Source organism: Python bivittatus, unplaced genomic scaffold (genome assembly GCF_059951505.1).
Source record: "Python bivittatus isolate LINGU-HERP-01145 unplaced genomic scaffold, Pbiv_v1 ctg000610_np1212, whole genome shotgun sequence".
Taxonomy (NCBI): Eukaryota; Metazoa; Chordata; class Lepidosauria; order Squamata; family Pythonidae; genus Python; species Python bivittatus.
The window spans coordinates 43,325,651-43,346,489 of record NW_028277088.1 but is presented as its reverse complement, the minus strand read 5'-3'; the positions used below and the strand labels follow the sequence as shown (position 1 = coordinate 43,346,489).

General features: G+C 38.5%; 3 protein-coding genes across 7 annotated transcripts in view; 1 reads left to right on the top strand and 2 right to left on the bottom strand.

The window, feature by feature from the left end:
• Positions 1-17,008, top strand: part of ACAD11 (acyl-CoA dehydrogenase family member 11) — a 36,102-nt gene extending 19,094 nt beyond the window's left edge. The window contains exons 11-20 of the mRNA XM_007421733.4: positions 710-848; positions 950-1,057; positions 2,042-2,140; positions 8,358-8,424; positions 8,696-8,781; positions 9,773-9,844; positions 11,702-11,856; positions 13,198-13,314; positions 14,133-14,242; positions 15,561-17,008. Of these exons, the coding sequence (XP_007421795.1) occupies positions 710-848; positions 950-1,057; positions 2,042-2,140; positions 8,358-8,424; positions 8,696-8,781; positions 9,773-9,844; positions 11,702-11,856; positions 13,198-13,314; positions 14,133-14,242; positions 15,561-15,675 (1,068 nt within the window). The 3' untranslated portion in view covers positions 15,676-17,008. The remainder of the gene's footprint in view (positions 1-709; positions 849-949; positions 1,058-2,041; positions 2,141-8,357; positions 8,425-8,695; positions 8,782-9,772; positions 9,845-11,701; positions 11,857-13,197; positions 13,315-14,132; positions 14,243-15,560) is intronic.
• ACKR4 (atypical chemokine receptor 4) lies at positions 3,530-7,250 on the bottom strand. Of its 2 annotated transcripts, none has more exons than XM_088150904.1 (2): positions 7,217-7,250; positions 3,530-4,625 (listed from the first exon to the last, which is right to left on the bottom strand). In XM_088150904.1, exon 2 carries the CDS (start codon positions 4,615-4,617, stop codon positions 3,550-3,552), a length of 1,068 nt encoding a protein of 355 aa, XP_088007030.1. In that variant the 5' UTR covers positions 4,618-4,625; positions 7,217-7,250; the 3' UTR covers positions 3,530-3,549. The 2 variants fall into 2 exon arrangements, with proteins under 2 accessions (XP_088007030.1, XP_088007031.1); XM_088150905.1 differs by lacking the exon at positions 7,217-7,250 and adding an exon at positions 6,275-6,343.
• A 117-nt stretch (positions 17,009-17,125) lies between the features above and the next one.
• Positions 17,126-20,839, bottom strand: part of DNAJC13 (DnaJ heat shock protein family (Hsp40) member C13) — a 65,775-nt gene continuing 62,061 nt past the window's right edge. For 3 of the 4 annotated variants that reach the window (XM_025173899.2, XM_025173902.2, XM_007421736.4), the window contains 4 exons: positions 20,263-20,403; positions 19,254-19,397; positions 18,912-19,011; positions 17,126-17,917 (listed from right to left, as the gene is read on the bottom strand). In XM_025173899.2, the coding sequence (XP_025029667.1) occupies positions 17,820-17,917; positions 18,912-19,011; positions 19,254-19,397; positions 20,263-20,403 (483 nt within the window). In that variant the 3' untranslated portion in view covers positions 17,126-17,819. Of the gene's footprint in view, positions 17,918-18,368; positions 18,484-18,911; positions 19,012-19,253; positions 19,398-20,262; positions 20,404-20,839 lie in introns of all 4 variants that reach the window. The other variant, XR_015797953.1, reaches the window with a different exon arrangement.

Genomic DNA, 20,839 nt, shown 5'->3' with positions numbered 1-20,839 from the left:
TATACCCACATCATGTTGCCTTCATCTTACCTCCAGCCCATTCCTGAATAGTCCTTTAGCTGTTCCAGGTGTAAAATATGCTGCTTAAATAAGGGACAAGTCATGGCAGCTTTAGTGTGGATTCAAACTGATGTGTTTCATTGTTGATTCTGTTGGTGATGCTGCCAGATGACCCTAGGGGGTGGGATTGGCCCAGCACCTATGGGTCACTTTAAGCTGGTGCGGCATACCCTTCTGTCTTTGGGTAGTGTCCTCTGGAGCTCTTCTGGTTTGGGCAACAGTTCTTTCAAACATCTTTCTAGAGCCTATGGAGCAGCTGTCCAGTGGTGGGAATGGGGAGGGTTTTGCAATCAAATGGGTGGACGAGAGGGAGGGAGAATGAGAGAGAGAAACAGCTTCTGGAAGAGCACTAAATCATTGATCAAAACCAGCCTTAAAACAGTTGGTAGCTGCACTCTTACTACGTTGACAGCCCCTCGCACCCACACTTTTCAGTTGTTATTTTGGCCGTTGTTGAACCCTCATTTAGCAGCTTCCAAAAAAGTGTTAACCCCATGGGGAAGGTTGTGTAGTGCACCAGGAATCCTATAGCAGAACTTTTTATATGGTAATGTTTGTGGTGTAATTTAACTTCCACATTCCTGTCTCAGTTAAAATGTTAGACTGATTGTTGAATTACCTGGTGCATCTATCTTTCTCTGTTCACCAGGAAAAGGCCAAAGCAGAAGGCCTCTGGAATCTTTTCCTGCCAGCTGTTAGTGGTCTTGGTCAGTTGGACTATGCATTAATAGCAGAAGAGACTGGAAAGTGCTTCTTTGCTCCTGAAGTATTCAACTGTCATGCACCAGGTGGGAGACTATCTTACTATCTTGTCGGAATTTTTATCACTGTTATGTTGTATGCTGGATAGAAGAGGAACTGCTGTTCCAACCTTTCTTCTGTCTTCCAGACACAGGAAATATGGAAGTTCTCCACTTGTATGGAACAGAAGAACAGAAGAAACAATGGCTGGAGCCTCTTCTGGAAGGAAAAATTAGTTCTTGCTTCTGCATGACAGGTGATTGTTTAATATTTTAGACATGAAAATATGCATATGTAGTAGAGAGAAAATCTTATTTTAAAAATTTTGGGTTGAATCCAACATGCTAGAAATTCTTCAGTTTCACTAAAATTAATCCAAAGGAATTTAACCATGATTAATTTGCTCTATCAGTATCAGCAAGGCTACAGCATTAGTTACACTGTATTTCTATAAATACAACTTCCAACAATAAAACAGAATTAGCTTCCAACTCACTCTGAAGTATACTCTCAGCTCATCACTACCATGTATCACTCTTGTAGGAGATAGGAGAATGCAATTTTTGCATTTTAAACCTCCCCCCTTTATAGCCAGATAGCTTTCCAGGTCCAATTCAAAGTATTGGTAACTTCTTACAAAATACTATATAGCTTGGGACCTGGGTATCTTAGGGACTACCTTTTTCCAACAGTTCCCGCCCATCCTACTCAGATGACTAGGGAAACCTGGTAAAAGGTCCCCACCTACCAGGTGGTATGGCAAGAAGGAGCCTGATGGCAGGCACTCTCTGTCACAGCTCCCCTCCTGAGGCAAGGATGGCTCCCACCCTCCTGGCCTTCCAGAAGCAGCTGAAAAGTTGGCTCTTCTGGAAGGCCTTCGGGGATAAACTGCAATCAGCAGTACCCTATTCCAGCTAATGAATTTTAGCTTATTAATAGTTAATTGAATTGCCAGTTGGGTTGGAAGTGTTAATTAATTATTACGTTGAATGTGTATTGTATTGTATAGATAAGCTCTGTAACTACCTGGAGCCCAATAAGGTTTCAGGTGATAGACAAATCTCATAATTCACTCACTGACTTACTCAGAGAGGGTAATGAGAGAAGAAGGAAAAAAACTCTTATAGTTCATCTCTGATGCCATGTCCATCAATCCTTGTATGTGTAGAAAAATAAAATCTGTAAGGTCTTTTATTTTTGCTACGGCTTCAGTTGTGGTAAATTCTGATGTTTAATCTAGAACCTGATGTTGCATCAAGTGATGCCACCAATATGGAGTGTAACATTCAGAGAGATGGAGACAGCTATCTAATCAATGGCAAGAAGTGGTGGAGCAGTGGTGAGTAAAAATATTTCCTATAGCAGAAGTTTAGTCAGTTTTCATATTAATATATCCTTCTCTTCAAGTGGACTGGAAATACAGGTTTCTCTTGTTTTGTTTACCTGTATTTGAACAATTACATACTAAAGGTTAACTGTTTATTTCATCTATTGATGAAGTTATTCTTGATCCCAGGATATGGGTTGAGCATGCAGTGGGGTTTAGGAATGAACTCTATTCCTGTGAGAACATAAGAACAGCTTTGATGAATCAACATGTCCCCCCATCATTCTGTGGGTCCAGATCCTTCATCCAGTTCACCCATGGAGTTCTATAAATGGCAGCAAAGCATTTGTGCCTCAAGTGTCCCATACCTGTATGTGTAATGACACCTTTTTCGTAACAGTATGAAATCACAGATGTATTGAAGGCTGCTTTTGTAAATAACAACAATAGCAAAACATTTAGTAGTATTCAGGTGCTATTTGTATACTGTATTATTAGTAGGGGAAATCTGAGTAATATATTTCCATCATAATTTACCAGTGATATTAAAACATCATTGTCTGATTTTAACAAGTCATCAATGCTGTAGTCCTGTGAGAACAATCCACATTAAATTGAATGAAACTCCTGAATACATAGCATTGTATTGTGACTTATAATAGCAATACTTGGGTATCTTTATGTGGGAACTATGAGTAAATAAAAAAGATCTAGTCCACTTAGTGATGGACCTACTTGCTCTTCATTAGGAATAGGATTGTTATTAGTATGACTTGACTTCCAGATAGTGCCATGTGATACAATTAATATATTCTGAGGTTGCTTTAGAGTAGGATTATTATTCTTTTAAAAGTATCTCCAGAATCTCAATCTCTCTGTTTCTATAATATATTTTCAAAAATTATGACAGGATTTTGTCTATAGAGGAGTGGTGCACTTTTGCGTCTATTTCGTTACTGTAAAGAATAATGCTTTCCCAGCATAGCAAAGGCAGACTGCAGGAAGCTGTTATTGGTGAAATGCCAAAAAAGAAGTTACTTATCAAGGCTAGAGTACATAAGTACACAATCTCAAGGCAACAGCATGTGATAATTGCAAGGATAGAAAAATATGGAGAGATATAGTGAATGGGGTTAGTGTAAACGAAATGTAACTTTTTTTCTTTTTCTAGTCTCATTTCTGTAATTTCTTCATCTTACTGTGTCTTACTCCTTTGCATAGCATGGCTTACCCTGAAAGAGTAAAGTGTAATGGATATGTATGTATGTATGTACAATCAAGTAGCAATGATTTTGCTTAAACCTAGTAGTTTTAGTAACTATAATCAACATAACCTTTCCGAAATCTCATAGTTCATCCAGAGCAAATAGACACTGAGCAGCTAACATGAAAAAAGTTAAATGCTCTCTTCCTATCCTTTTCTAAATTGTAAAGCTACTGGTTTGCTCTGCAGGATCTTCACAGTCCATGGGGATCTCCTCAGTTACCATGCTGCCTTGTCTTTTCCAGCACCCATAATGTTTTGCTATGTTGATGATATGCATTTTGAACGAGGCTCCCATAAAAAAAAACAGGATAGGATTCAGGCAGCTGTGAAACAATGCAAGGGTCTCACTTACTTGCAATGCAACATCAGTGTTTTTGATTATCCTGCAATCCTGGATGAGATGGAGGATCATGTGCATGGTTTTCCAAAACTTCATGATGTTGTAAGGCAGCTGGGTGAGGATAAAGGCAATGACAACTGCTGCAAGGACTTTCAGAGGCTGGGATTTTTTAGCTCTGGGGCTTTTGAGGAGAATTCTGGCTATAGCTGAGTAGCAGATAAGTATGATCAGGAGAGGCAATACAAAATTCAGTGCCATTTCCAGAGAGTCAGTGGTGATCTTAACCATTTTTCCCCAGTTTGTAGGAAAAATGGAAAGACATACATATCTTCCATGGAAATATGTGACTGTCCTAAAAATCAGTTCAGGAATGCAAAGAAGGAAGGCGACCATCCAGACAAAGGAACATAGCTTCCTTGTTGACCTTGTGATTGGATGACTTTGTGGTTGGATGGTAGCATAGTATCTATCAATGCTGATACAGGCCAGAAATTGCATGCTAGCGCTAAAGTTCATGGCATATATAGCTGCAGTGATTTTGCATAAGGATATCCCAAACACCCATCCATGAACAGCATTTCCAGCCCAAAAAGGAAGAGTAAATAACAATAACAAGTCAGCAATAGCCAAGTTAAGAATGTATATGTCTGTCTTGGTCTTCCGTTTTTTGAAGTAGGCATAGATTGCTACTACTAAGAAATTTCCAGCAACTCCAACAAGGAAAACAATAGAGTAAAATGTTGGTAGGAATGACTGATTGAAAGATCTCACTTCTTCTTTGATGCAAATCATGTCATGTACAGAGTAGTCCAAAGTATCATTCAGGTTATCATAGTCATAGTAGTCATAGTAGTCATCTGAAATGTTTATATGATACTTCATGGAGGAATCTGGCAGGGGATATAAGATGCTGTTGTTATTTATGTTTGAAAAAGAAAATATTGCTGCAGTTGCCAGTACAGAATAAAAATTTAAATTACGGTCCCTCTATTACAAACATTTAGACAATGGAACTTAAATACATGTTGAGTTAAACATGAGATTGCCAGAAACACATGGATACTACTGGAAGTAGCAATATCATGCAGGGCAGTAGAGAGAGAAAGTGGGTCCCCACCAAAACAAGCCCATGTCATCTCAACTCTTATGCACATGCCATTGGCCCCAACACTGGCCTTTCCATATTCAGCAGAGTCCTGTTCATTCATAGATTTGGACAAGGGCATCCTTGTGTGTTCGTGTGTGTGTGAAAAAGGTCAAGATGGTGGCTAAGATGATGTGTCAGCTGACATTCTGACTGTTTGAGCCCTCTGCAGTTGCCCCTGGATCTGAGGCAATGGTAGGATCCTAGTGTTACTTCTGCAAGAATTAGATGTGTGATTTTTTAATTTTATTTATTTATGAAATGTATACATTGCCTCAGTCCAATTGGACTCCAGGTGGTTTAATTACATATAGAATAAACTACAACAACAACAAAAATAATATAATTATATAAAATATAAATATGTATAACTAATAAAAACTAAAGCTTACATCGATGATTCTGGAATTGCACCTGAAGGGCCTTTTGGAAGAAGCCAGTCTTTCCAACTTTCCAGAATGCCATAAGAGAGGGCCCTTCCCACCTCAAAGGAGAAGCTATTCTATAGGAGGGAAGCTTCTACAGAGAACTCCTACCTTTAGGTCCCCTCCTGTTACTCCTCTTGGTAGGTGGGGACCCTGAACAGGCATTCTCTGACTGCCCACAATGAGTGGGCAGATCTGATCAGGGAAAGGCAGTGTGTTTTCCAAGCTACTTGAGGCTTTAAGGGTTGCAATCAGTATCTTGAATTGCCCTCAGCAACATATTGGTAGCCAATGCAGCTTTTTCAGCAATATAGTAACAGGGCGGAGAGTACTGGGATTGACCAGTAAGCAGGCAGGCCACTGCATTTTCAACCAACTAAAGTTTCTGGGTGGTCTTCAAGGGTGGCCCGATACAGAGTGAATTACACTAATCTGAACAAGAGATTACAAGAGCTTGAGTGACTGTCTTCAGTGTATCTGGTTCCGTATGAGGTTGCAACTGTCGCACCAGCCGAAGCTCTAGAAAGGCCTTCCTGGCCAAAACTTCCACCAGCTCCTCTAGCAGGAGCTGTGCGTCCAGGAGGACCCTCTGATTGTGAGCCTGCTCTCTCTGTGGGGAGCACAATCCCCCTGAGAGTTAAATTGTATAGTGGTGGAATCAGCAGCCTTCTGAATCAAAAGCTGCCTTGTCTTGTTTGGGTTGAGTGTAAGTCTGTTTCTTCCCTTCCGGGCTCAAATGGGCCAGTCACTTTTTCTGTACTTTCTCATCTCATTCCCACAACCAATTACGCTACCTAATAAAGGTTTTTTTCCCCAGAAGCATATTTATCCATTGGACCATAACATAGTTCTTCAATTATCTTTCAGTTACTACCTTTCACTGGAGCATAATGTGCAGTTATCATCAACATAGGAATTAAAACTCTCATACTCACCAACCCAAGACGCCAATTTATATTTTCTTACTTACATTTTAGCGTTTTCACTGGAAGTGAAGATACTGGTTTAATTATAAATCTGCTCCACAAGACGACCGACCACCTTCATTCATACCAATTATATCCTTCCCCTTCTTCTTAGCTTCACAGACACATATTTTTCTTTCTTTCATTTCATTACTAATGCACTGTTGCCTGCATCTAGGAGGAGCATGTAGTGTACTGATTCACACTCAGGAAATACAGTCCTCTAGAAATAAGTCTCATTCACTTCTGATTTTTGTGTGGGTGTAGCCTGTGCATTCAGCTTTGGTTAAAATTCATTTTCAAGATTTGGTCCTTACAATCAGTGTCAACAAGTTGACTATACACCAGTTCCATTTCTTTTAATTTTGCTGAGGCTGAAATAGGACTTCCATTTTCTCAACACAAACAACTGACTAATAGTTTCCTTTCATTAATCTACAAAACGCCCAAATACTTTTTTAAAAAAAAAAAAAAGGCCCAGACCCAGAGGGTCGTGTCAGATCTAGTGCGTATGTATGGGAATTTTCTGCAGAATTTATGTTCACAATTAAAGCTTGTTCTCAAGCTTCCACAGGTCTCTATGTCATCCAGCTTCCAGATTCTCCAGAAGTGGTTGCCTAATTTTAGTTTTAATATGACACTATGAAATATATGACTGGAAAATCCTAACTGGATTTAGTGCTAACTCAAAGGAATGAAATCATATTTGGATTTTATTCTGATCCCACCCATTACATTTTAGGGTACAGCCCTGGAATGCCATCTGATCCAGAAAATTGTCTGATGGGACATAAGAAATCTTTCTGTCTGTCCACATATATCTTTCTCATTGTTAAGATGGGCAGTTTGCTAATCACTGCCAGAATGACCAGCAGTAAATGTTCTCTCTTTTCCAAGGATTTGTAATCTTAGTCAGTTAGAAATTATGTATCAATTTAATAACTAACCTGTTTCTTGGAGCAGCAGGAGCTGAAGTTCTGATTCCTGCTTCTGGAATGTTGCTTTTTGTTCTCTGACTCAGGAGTTTGTTCTTCTTCCAACACCACGCCTCTTACTTCCAGTGCACACGTGTTTTTCCACTCTTCGTTTTCAGTAATAATTGTGCTGTCCTGGAAATCAGCTGGTGCATCTGAGCCAGGAGGGAGTTCAGATTTGCTTTAAAATGGACAGGCAGATACTTCTTTGAAAAAAAGAAAAGGTTTGGCAAACTGCTGATCTAATTTTGGTTGTAGGGCTGGGGTGGGCAACTTTTACCTGTGGGCTGCATTTCACAGGAATAATGTGCTGTGGGTCTTGTTCCAGTGGCGGATGGGACTGAAGCATTGATGAGCGGAGTCAAATGAAGGTCATCCCATTTTTTCTGACAACCCCCCTTTCCCCCTTTCTCTCTAGTTTTCCTTCTCTTTCTTCTTGTCTAGGCAGCAGTCTACAAGGAAAGGGATGAATAGCCCTTACTAGTAGTCTGAACTGATCACTTCCTGAAGTTAGACTCAAGTCTGCATAGAGATAAGCCTGAAACCAGATGCAGGTATAGGGCCTCAGCTACCCAGTCTTGCTATAGGATGAACACTTAGTTTTGAACGTAGGTGTCTGATTCGTATACTCCCACACCCAACTTGGTTGATTGCAAGTTTATGCTCAAGAAAGCTAACACACGTCTGAATGTACAAAGTAAATTATTACTCAAATTTGTGTTTTTAGGGTGTATTTTGCTTTATGTACATTAATGGCCCAGTCCAAAAAAAAAAAAAAAAGCTAGTAACATTGGCCTGTTTGTGCATCAGTGCTGGCCAGCTAAACCTTCTGGAGTTCTGCCTTAATGCAAAACACTATCTTATACCAGCATAAAGCTGTTTGTACATCTGGCTAGTATTATTTGTCCTGCTTGGTAGTGGTTCTCTAGGTTTTCACACAAAGAATGTTCTCTTTACCTGCTTCTTTTTAATCAAATTTACATATTTACTAGAAAGCAAGATCTATTGATGAAGGTCACTTTATTTCCTTCCTTGAAAAGTTATAAATATTGTAGACTCTTAACGCAATGATAAAGCTTTCCACCAAGAAATCCTTTTTGTGTTCATTTTCCAGGAGCTGGAAATCCCAACTGCAAATTTGCTATTGTAATGGGCAAAGATAAAAACACTTCTGCATCCAGGTAAGAAGAAATGGTCAATTTGTATTTTGGATGCAAAGTGTATGGAACAAGAAAGAACCCTCATTTTGGTCTAATATTCTGTGGAGCAATTTTCTACAGCACTCATAACCCTGCAACTAAGAGATTGCACTTCTAGGTTGCTGCTCCAAGAACAACTATCTATCGATGAAGGAAAAGTGATAATAAATGTTTAGACATCATTGTTGATCCAGAGTGTCTTACTAGATCATATTCTGTATTCAACCTCACTGATTACCTTTGTTTCAATTAGATATAAACAGCATAGTATGATTATTGTGCCAATGGATACACCAGGGGTGAAACTTATAAGGCCTCTTTCAGTCTTTGGGTATTTTGGTAAGTGGAGTTGTCAGTTACTTATAATTTGAGTGCTTGAAGTTGTGTCTGATTGTTTGTCTGATGTCTGAGGTGTAGGAGGGGAGAGGGGACTGGGGGCTGTGTTTCATGTATGTATGGATCTGTATCTACACCAGTGTTTCTCAGCCTTAGCAACTCTAAGATGTGTGGACTTCAATTCCCAGAATTCCCCAGCCAGCATGGGGAATTAAAGTCCACCCATCTTAGAGTTGCTAAGGCTGAGAAACACTGACATATACTATCTATATCAAAAAAATCAACCTGAGCTGCAGTGAGAAGAAATAGATGGGATGCAATGGGTTCCCTGGAGTTCTGATGGAAGTCTGTTGTAAAGTTAATATAGTGAATTTTCTCACTTTATGCTCAGCTTGGATGGATGGATGGATGGATGGATGGATGGATGGATGGATGGATGGATGGATGGATGGGTGGGTGGGTGGGTGGGTGGGTGGATGGATGGATGGATGGTTGGATGGATGGATGGATGGATGGATGGATGGATGGATGGATGATAGAGTAGGTAGGTAGGTAGGTAGGTAGATAGATAGATAGATAGATAGATAGATAGATAGATAGATAGATAGATAGATAGATAGATAATAGATAGAAGATAGAGATAGAGAGTGATAGCAGGGGTGTCTGCAAGATATGGTGAAAAAAGACAAGATGGTAGTCATAGTGGTGCAAACAAATTGGCTTTTTTATATGCATTACATAACCTGTAGACACCCAGGTAGATAGGTAAGTAGGCCTTATAGAAAAAGTATCAGACATTCCAAAGAGATTGAACTGTGCAGAAGTACTACCACTCCTAAAATGTTGCTTGCATTTGATGGGCTGTTTGGTGTATTGTGCAGCCACTCCAAAGACAGAAGGGCTTACTGTTGTCTTAGACCTTTTTTCCTTTTTCCAAATACCACCACTGGCAGTTTTTCTCAACTGATACTTGATTGTCTTCATGATTTTATAGATTATTTTCATGGTGGACATTTCGAAGTACATTTTAATGATGTTCGAGTCCCTGTCTCTCATTTGATACTGGGTGAGTCTTGATTTTCCTCCTTTTCTGACAGTTGCTGGATTGTCAACAAATCTCTGTTGGCTTTGACATGGTTTCTTGAATTTTATATAATTGTGTGATATGTGCAGTTTTCCCAGTGTGACCCTCTCCATAATTCAATAAGGACTTTGTGGTTATTCTCTCTGTGACATGAAACAGCTTAAAAGCACATAGAAGAACTTTTCTGGCAGTAGATCTACTTCACATAGTGGAAAGCCCGATATATTATTCTTACACATATACAACCATTTCCATTTCATTTTTTTTTTATTTCAAGCATTTTTCTCTTGGTATTTTTTTTTTTCTGCATGGGAAAACTCATATGTCAAACCAATGGGATTTAGACTAATTCAAGTGCAATTCCAGGTGCTGATTGTCACTTATAAAGTCCTAAATGGCTTGAGATATAGATGTCTTTTGGACCAGCTATTCCCACGGGATTCTTCCTGTCCAATAAAATCAAGAAGATTTTATTGGTTTCTCTTTGGTCAATTTTTTGAGAAGTTCCTTTCCCTGGGAAACCAGAGATGAGTTTTCTCAGTTGGTGGGCCTCCTTTGGAATACTATTCTGCCTCAGTGTAGACTAGTGCCTTCCCTGTTAAGGCCTGGCTATTCCAAAGAGCTTGGGATGGGAAATAGTTGTGAAGGCCCCCTGCTCTAGTATATCTTGATGTCTGTTTATTCCTTTGGCGCAATTTGATGTTTTGCCTTGCTATTTCTTTGATATTTTGATGTACTGTTTTTAATCCTCTTACTGGAAACAGTTTTGTAAGCTGGCTCTGTATCTCCTTGGGTCAGAGTGGCATATAAGCTCTAGTAAACAATCAAATAAATATACTACATTTTGTTCAGGGTTCCTTCCAATAAAACCCTTTGATAATTGTAGATGATATCGTGATAATTAAAATTAAAGCTTAACATCTGATGCATTTTTAAATAATCAGATTCTTTGAGCAGAAGATTAATTTCCAGTCTCCTTTTGAAAATTAGCCCATATGTAGTATAACCAAATTGTCCAGAGATATTTGTTAATCAGTGTCACTTTATGGAAGTTAAATGTTAAAAAACATTAAATGGAATGGAATTGTCCAATTTTCTTTTTTTAGTTACTCTGGAAGGGAGAACCATTTATTTGCCCACTTCATTAGAAAGGGACTTGTTTGCATATGGAAGGTCTTAAGTTCAGTTCTTGTCTTCTTCATCTGAAACAGGAGTTAACAACTTTCCCCTGAAGGCACTATCACTTTTAATCAAAGACAGGCAACATTTTTTTGGCCAGGTCCTGACTTAAAAGGAAAAAAAAAGGGCTCAGAATAATAAAGGGATTATGACGGTAATAATGACCAGAAGAGTCAGGGTGAAATATTTAGACCATGATGGTAGGTAGATAGGGTTGGTTTACTCAAAATAGGTGTAGTACAGGGCTTACTCCATAAAGAAATTCTGTAAAAGATTGGCAATTTTGTGATGTGATTTTGGAGTCTTGGGAGGCTGCGAAGATCAGGCTGAGGGCTGCCCACTCCTTGCCTAATTTTATGCGGCCATCAATCCCTTTAAGCCCCTTCTGCAAGAGATCAGTTCAGACAGTAAGAGTTTGCAGTCCCCTCCCTGCAGTGCCTGTTTATGTAAGAGAAGGGCCATTTGTTTTATGGTGTGGTTCCCAGCAGATTACCAGCCTACAACCAAAAGAATCAGAGAGTAGATGATGGGACATACTTTCTGTCTAAGACCCTAGAAAGCTGTCACCAGTTAGAACAGTTTGCATTAGAAGGTAGCACATAATTATTTATTTCCTCCAAACGGAAGAGAAGCATTTCCCTTTCTTTCTTTGTAATACAGGAGTTGGAAGAGGGTTTGAAATAGCTCAAGGACGACTTGGACCGGGCCGTATTCACCACTGTATGAGATCAATAGGAGCAGCTGAAACTGCTCTCCAGATCCTGTGTGAGCGATCAGCCCAGAGGGTCACATTTGGGAAGAAGCTCTATCGTCATGTGAGTTCACAGCCTAATTATGTAGTCTTGTATATAGAAACTCTTTGCAACTTGAAGATGAACATGAAGCTGATAACCAGAGGTACAGGGTAGCAGAAACTTTTTGTCTTAGTGATCTTTCAGGAAATGGAAACTAATTGTTTCTGTATGTATGTATGTGTATGTGTGTGTACATCATTCAGAACATTGAAGCATATTATAGGTTATATCTTTGATGAGCTGTTGTTGCAATAATAGGCAACAGTGAGATCAGTATATTAGTCACTTACAATAAAGCTGTCATTCTGTTTGGTAGGTAGTGGTATCAAGCATGGATTAATGTCTCCTTCTGATCAGGATGGCAAAATTATGTGACAAAAAAGTCTGTACTAATACAGTGCATTTACCTGTGTTTGGATGCCTCCTTGCATCAAATTGAGAAAGACTCTGCAGCACGAGACCAATTCTAACAGGATGGCTTAGCTTTGCTCATGAGATTAATAATAGAACTAACTACAATTGTTGAGATTTCCATTATCAGCATCTCATCAGTAATGTGTTAATTACCAGGAGCAGTAAGACTGCTTACGTATTATTTCCAGAAAAATAAACATAATTTTCTATAAGAAAATAAGCAGGTCAGCCTTTTTAAAAGAAAAGCTCTAAAGTCTCAGAGCAGCCATGTCACAGAGTTTGCAAGGAGAAAGCTCCATGTCCAATCTTGGCAATGGATGTGGAATGTGTGGTCCTCCCAGCAGGTGCAGGCAACATGGCCAGTGATGGGGGATGCTGAGAGCTACAGTTCAATGAAGTTGGCAGAGCTTCGTGTATTCCATAAATAAAGGAGTGTTTAGCGCTTTTGAGCTAAAAGGATCAGAGGAGTAGATGATAGAAAAGATCTTAGTTTGAAAACTAGAGAGTCACAGCCATCAGGGGAAGCCAGGATTAGAGGATCCAAGGCTTTGTCCTGTATAATCAGCTTTCTCTATTCTAACCTATGTTGTTACCATCAAAGTATCCACGAATTTGTGTTAAGTACAGGTTATTGTTAAAAAGTGAGAATGAAGCTTTTTAAAATAGTAACCTACAGTTTCTACTACCAGGTCTAAAGTCAAAGGTGTTAATTTTCTATGTGTTAATTGAATGTTCACAGACCTGATCTGTCACAGCATTTTACAAAAGTAGACTTCTGCTACATTTGCTTAGATCTGTAATTTTGGAAAGAACTGATTTTCAAGGAGAGCTGTGGAAAAGTTGGAGCAAGTTTGTTTTTGTTACTTGAGCACTGTGTGTAGTTTTGTTTTGTTTTTTAAACTGTACTGTATTCTTTTCTAATTTGCTTTTTGCCTTATTTTCCTGCAGGAAGTTGTCGCTCACTGGATTGCTGAATGCCGCATTGCTATTGAACAGGCAAGGCTGCTTACATTAAAAGCAGCCAGCAAAATAGATGCCCTGGGCAACAAAGCTGCCCAGAAAGAGGTAACAGGACTGAAATTGGGTGTCGGGAGGGAATAGGGGGGCAGGCTGTTAGGAATTGTATGAAACTAATGGAACTGTTTTTGCTGAGGGGAAAAAAATGGTGGCTTTCGTAAGCATTTGCATGTATTTGAGAAACATAATAGACTAGATCCTTAATTTGTTTTACTTATGGTTGATTAATTTAAATCAATGGGCTTAAGTGAACTGATGTCAACAGGTCTACTATTCTAAACAGTTGATAATTGAATACATAGCAGATCATTATGTACCTGTCAAAGCAATAGTCTTTCAATTTTGAAAATAGTTATACTGTATACCTTGTATTGGTTAGCTTGGTTAAATTGTATTGTCTGTATCCCCATTAAATTTTATTATGGAATCCATGTGATCTCCCAAAAAACCTGAAGAGAAGGTTAGGTTGAGATATAAATAGTGGCCAAAGCTTTATGGTACGTCATGGCTAAATGAAGTATGAATCTGCCTTGTCTGGACCAAGTTTGATAGGGTATCCTATAGAGTGCTTGCTGGGGCTGTCCTCTACTAGGTGATTATTTATTTATGTGTTGATTTAAGAAAGCAATGTTGAGTCAGATAAATAGAAATATTAGCAGAAATATTAGCAAGATAGGAATGATATCTACATTAACAGAGAATTATTCCATTTGTCATTTCCCACCCAGAATCCTTCAGAATTAGGAACGGTTACAAAACAAAATCTAGGATGCTTTTCATCTCCTCAGGTCCAAAGTTCTGCTTGTCATGAAATACTTATTTTTATTCCTGCACCCATCTAAAAAATTTCTAACACATCTTCACAGATTGCTATGATCAAAGTGGTGGCACCCCGAGGGGTCCTTAAAGTGATTGATTGTGCTATTCAAATTTGTGGTGCTGCTGGATTCTCAGAAGACCTCCCATTGGCTCACATGTAAGTGGAAAATATTAATACCAACTCAGAGTCAAGCCAGAACCCTCCCAATAGCTATATGGTTAATGGCTACGAAGTTCTTCCTATTTTTGCTGTTTGCAAAACAAGACTGTTGCCAAGCTGTTGGTAGCCCATATTTGATGGGAAAATTGTAAACACTGAGTTTATTCTGACTCTCAGCATTATTGGAGCTATTCCAGGACTGCCAAATTAGCCTTCTGCACCCTTTGTAATATTAATTCTTCCTTCTGGGGATAGGAGCAATGTTTTGTTTAAATAGATATGATACTCCCAATGAAGTGCTGTCCCAGAATATTGTGGGAAACTAAAGTATCTGATGTGTGGTTTTAATGCCCCACAATACTCCAACACCCTCATGCTTCATCAACCCATCATCATCATTGCCCAGTTAGACTAGGGTTAGAAAAAGTAAATAAACCCTGGCTTAAATTAACCTCCCCTAGTCAGGTCTGTCATGTGCACCCAGAAGGAAGGGTGAAAGAGCAGTCCCACAAAATTTACCTTCTCATCACTGTCTCTTTTTCATCTCCCTGCAGCTGTAGTTGAGAGTAGCAGGGCATACAATCACCCCCTCTAACTCTTATCAAACCATTGTGATCCCCCCACCCCCAAAGAATGTTTAGGATGCAAAAACTGACAGCTTTTCAGCAACCTTTGCAGTGGTTGGGTTTCTTCCAAAGTTGACCTTTTCCAAGATTTGCCCAGCTCATGGGCTGAATGTTTAGCTATATCAGCTGTTGTGCAAACAGAGCCAGAAAGACATTTAAATCCAGTAGCCTAATCGTTTTGTGGTTTGGGTCATCACCAGAAACCCACCCAAGACTCATGAGCCCTGCAGCTCCAGCACTGGCCTGAATTATAATTACTGAAAACATTTTGATCTGAGGATGGTTTCTGCATATCGCCAACTTACCCTTATCGCACCTTAAACTAAATTTCAAATCACAATTTAAGAATGCCAATTTTAAAGTACAGTAACTGCATGTGGGCATGCATGTTAATAGTTCTTACATTTCTAGTTCAGAAGATTTGTCTCTGCTAGAACTCCAGTCACCACACTCAGTAATTTGTCTTGGCCAAAAATGTAGTGTGATCCTGCCAAATGTATGCTCTTTTGTTAAAGCTCCATTAACCACACTGTTGAAAACTGTGGGACTTAACTAAATTCTGGCTATTCTTGCCTATATTATGTAAAGCAGTCAGTGTGTTCCAATACCATGATTAGAAAGGGTGTTAAAGCAGATACTCAGCTTCTGTTCTGCATTGTTGAAATGGCACAATCTTAATATTTCCACAGGTTTGCCTATGTTCGGACTTTACGAGTCGCAGATGGGCCTGATGAAGTTCATCTCTCAGCAATTGCAAAATTAGAGCTGCTCGACCAAGCCAGGCAACTGAATGCACACCTGTAACAGCTATTTTCTGTTTTGCGATGGCATCAGAAATGAGAACCTTCCTTCACCCAGTGTTTTTCTTAAAATTAAGCATGCAGCCTAAAGAGGAGGATTCCAAAAAACGAAACAAACCCCTGACTTAATTTCAGTAATCTGTTTCTGTTTCTGCAGAAGAGCTGAGTCATTTAATCACAAGACTAACCTAAGAGCATGTATGTTGCAAAACCATCCCAAAAGAATTAATCATCCCAGCTGTTTGCTGTTGGCAGATGATGAAAGTGTTAGTATACTATATTCATATTTCTAACCATTTTATTTTGGGTGAAGTTACTTTTTTGTTTTTTGGGGGGAAGCTCTGGTAAATCTAAACAGCCTTTGGGAATGAACAAATAAATAAATGTATCCAACTTTTTTTGTAATGTGCTTTGACTAATAAAAAGATCATTTTAATTGCTGAGTTTGATTGGTTTTAAATTTATCAAATAAATAATTCAGTGAACAAGAACATTCCTCAGTGAAGATTTTGTGATACTGAGAACACTGTCTTGGCTTCAGGTGTTGGTTTCAGCAACTATTTAACCCAGGTACTGTTGAGCCGCTGTTACAGTGATGAAGATCACAGCTAATTTATCTGTTGAAATTAAATGGCAAAGTGATAGCATTTTGCATTTACAGCTGGTTGTTTAAAAAAACTTCTGCTAGCGTCTTATTTTATACAGCATTTTCTTCTAGCTGACTTGGCCCTGCCTAACCTGCCAGTTAATGAAGAAAATATTATAAAGTTGTTTCTGAAATCACTCAAGTTATTTCCCTGACTTGCCTAATTTTCTCCTATGGCATTAGAAGAATTTTATGCAGGTATCCTGAGCCCTGTTCTTAGGGAGTGGGAAGTTAAGCTGGTTTTCTAGCCATTACTGTATTTCTTAACATAATGTGAAAGACATCAGTAATTCCAATCCTTTTTATGGAGACTGAAAAGTGAAAAAGTGGCAAAATCATTGTCACGGCAGCCTTCCTCAAATGGAATTAAGCCACAAAACCCATTGTGCTGCTGTCGTTTATCGCTCTAATTACACACTGCAGCCTGGCCTCATTTGTTGTCACAGTTTCATAAAAGGATTAATTGGCACTCAAACAAAGAGCTGAAGCAGTGCTGACCATCTGTCAAGATGTAACTGCACAGTGGAGGAAAATACTGACCTAATTTCTCCTCTACAATTCCTAAGTTATATGTTTTGTAGAAATGTCTGTATTTGTATATCTGTTGCTGATGCTAAAATGCAGCTCTTGTGATGTCTATTTAGGCCCCTGAAAATACAGAATGCTTCTGTCTCATGCCAACAAAACTCGTATTAACTGAAAAAATTAACAAAAAATAAAATTTTAGACCAGTATTTATAAACGTCTCTTGACTTTCTTTTTACTTTTACCAAGAAATCACCCAGTAGAAGTACAAGCTTGTCTCAACAAGGCTTTCAGTTCCCTTTATTTTTTAAAATTTTATGTACATATGAATGATTTGTATAATGTACATTCAATATAGAAAGTTTTATATACTGAATAATGTATAGAACATATCACAATTACACAATGCTTTTATATACCATGTAATTTTTAAATAGGTTTTTTTTTTTTGCTGCATTTTAATTTTTTGATTTGGTAAAGCCAGTTATACACATGAGGATCTCATTTATGCTAGTGATTGGGAACGTAGACAAACACCAAGCCAGTCAAGTTCTCAGAGGATGATCAAGTCCAACTTGAAGGTTTGAAGGAAGAATCTTCTAGTGCAATTTGGGAGGATCAAATGATTTAGCCAATTCTTTGAGACTGCAGTTCAACTTCAGTCATGCTAGTTCATATAATACAAAATACTAGGAAAATTGTTTTGATTCACAGTCTTGTAAACAAAAATATAAAGAAATAAATGTGCTTATGTACAGCAAGAAAAAAAATCTTGTGTACCCTTTTAGGCTGATCCACAAAGTACTTTCTTCTTATGTTACAATGCAGTAGAATTGTAAATTTTCTAAAAAAAAATATATTCATAGAAAAAGGAATAACACTGTCATGAAATTGGGAAAGGCAGGCAAAATTTATTCCAATGGTTTAAGCCAATAAATTTTTGCCTTTGAGTCCCTTGTACAGGCCATTCATATCCTTTAGCCAATATCTCCTGCTTCGTGATCTACAGGAGGTGGAACGCTGGGCATAACAGATGAAGACCTCCCTGCAGTAAGATAGCCAGCAACTCCAGGACCTGTTCCAGAAGGGGGAAAAAAAATATCACAAGAATATTGAGTATGTTGTTAGATCAGTTCAGACCAGACCAAGATTACTTGCTTTATCTGTGGCATGATAATTGTTTTTGTTTTAAAATCCCCCTAGCTAGGTTAATTATAAACAGTCTGCCATCAGAGCTCAGGTTTCCATCCTTCCCATATGGCACTCTTCAAGCACTATTTAGAACATGTTTTAACACAATTGAAGAGAGGGTTTTACAAATACATTCATATATGTGTACTAATTCTTATTCAGACAGCTATAACTTGGAACCCTAAGTCAATACCAAAAGCCCAGCAGCTACTACAGCATTTTGCACTATTTTACAACAGCCATTAGTTTGCTACAACGGTACATCATGCATCTAGTAAGCATATAATCTGTGGGACAGCGCAGATGCTACATGCACTGAGCAAAATGGTATCTACCTGCTTTAGTGAGTGCAAGAGAGAAGTTTAGCAAGCTGCCTGCCAAAGGAGATCTAAAGCCCACTTCTGAGATGAAGGGGACTGCTACCAGATAGAAGGGAAGGAGAGGAGATACCTGAGGGAGAAAGAAACCAGAAGCAAGGGAAGTACAGATGGCAAAGCACTTTGAAGCAAAAGTGAAGCATAACTCCATCACATTTTTTGGCTGATGTGTTACTTGTTTGAAGCATAATCCCATAATCCTTTGAGAATTAAAGCTAGATTCAAAGGGAAGTCACCCTTTCATTTGTTCCTTGGACCCTCCAAGTGTTAGTTATTGCTTTCACAATAATTTCTTCAGATGGGAACCATCTGAAGAAATGATGAATGGGAACATTGTTTTAGCCTGTATTATGCCATGTAACAACTTCATTAACAACTCTGCACATGAAAACCAACTAGAAGTGGAAGTCAATTAAGCTGTTATTCAAGGACAGAAAATCAACACAATGAACAAAACAAGGAAGGACAGTCAATAAGCCCTCACTGAAAATATACACTAACCTGTGAGGTAACCTGCTGTCTGAGTTTCAGATATGAACAAGTCATGTTTCTGATCTTTGAAGGCACTCCATATAGAAGAACGAGACAGGATTTCATTCACCTACAAAAGCAAGGAAACTCACAGAAAAGTCCATTGTACTTGCTGCATTTATTTACAGGTTGTTGGGGAGGGCACACTTATCCTTATGGAAATCAGCTCAGTGTGATTTTTGGTTTTACCATAACCACGGTTTTTATAACTGCACCACTCAGAAGAACTTGTCTTTTCAAAATAAAAGTTACATGAAGCCCCCTAATTTCATGTGCTCTAAAATGAATTTAAAACACGTTTGGGATTTTTACCTGTTCTCCATACTGTAAACTGCGAGTCATTGATTTCAGTGCTTTAACAATTTGAGCTTTTGTAGCTGAAGGGCTTTCCAGATTCTCAAGGCCAACACCTTCAAGCAATTTTAGGAGATAGGGTACTAAATCTGCTTTCAAGGCCTGCAAGACAATGTTAGAGTATTCTTAAGTTCAGACTAAGACATTTTGAGATAAGACTTCTGTCTTTTGAGATTATTCAGCTCAAGTTTAAAATAGTTCAATAGCAAATGAATATAAATTGAGTTCAAATGTAGAATCATACTGTAGAATATATGAGCTGGAAGGAATTTTATGGGTCATAGTAGTGTAAGATTACACATGTAATATAATCCCCAACTCACTGTAAGAATCCATTCCTGACAGGTGGGCATCCAACCTGTTTGAGGGATACAACACTGTTTTGGGCAGACAGCTTAACAGCTCTGTCAAGAAATGTCTCTTAATATTCAGCCTGAATCTCCTGTCTTTTAATTTCATCCCCCTGGTTCCTCTCCTGTATTCAACATGAACAGAGAACAGGTCTGCCCTTTCCTACCCATGAGAATCTTTTTATATCTCTGTAGACAACTAACATATCTCCCATCATTCTTCTCTGTTGCAAGCTATAGATCCTCCATTTCTTTAATCACTCATCATAGGGCTTGATTTCAGGCCTATTGTCATCATGGAAATTCTTCTCTGAACCTGTTCCAGCTTTTCCATGTCTCTTTTAAAGTACCGTACCTTGCATTACTTATATACCTGCCAATTTTGATTTAAATATAAATACTAGGGGATTCTGTCATTTCTTGAGGACTCATTCATCATATTCCTTACACTTGATAGTAACAACATAAGCTTTATCACACACAAAAATTCCCACCACCTCAACCTCCATAAAGTAACATTGTTGACAATACAGTATCAGAGAATTCAATAGGAAAAATACATGACTATAATTATAAATCAAAGTGTTGCTTTATTAGAAAGTTACACATTTGCTTACTTGGACTACTAGATCGTTTTGTTCCTTTTGAAACATTCGATTAAGTGCTTCACAGGCTATGCCAACAGTATCTGATCGTTTCTTCATTCCATTTATCATAGGGCCAATGGTCTCCAACGCTGCCATAGAACGAACACAAAGCTGTATAAAAAAAAGTTTGCCAAATATTAATATCTTATAACTGAACTCATGGTGATTTGGACATAATATACTAAGAAACAAGTAGCATTACAAGCTTACTATTATCAGTCATAAGTTTTATCAAAACAGTCCATATCCTTTAAAAGCTAAAATGTTGCTAGCTGCCCATGTTAAAGATTTATTTAAATTCCTGGGTGAGAGTTCAAAGGGACTTCAGGAGACAATCCATGTGAAATATTAGGATCTCTCTGAGGAGCTCTGTTCCATGTTCCATTTCAGGCTGTTCACGGAGAAAGCTTGCTTGCACCCTACTAACTGGAACAAGTAATTGACTGTTGGCACCATATTCAATGACTAGATGCAGGCAATAGGGCATGAGACAGACCTGCCCTCAAAAAATGACCACATTGATAGCTTCATATAATGTGTAGGGTCT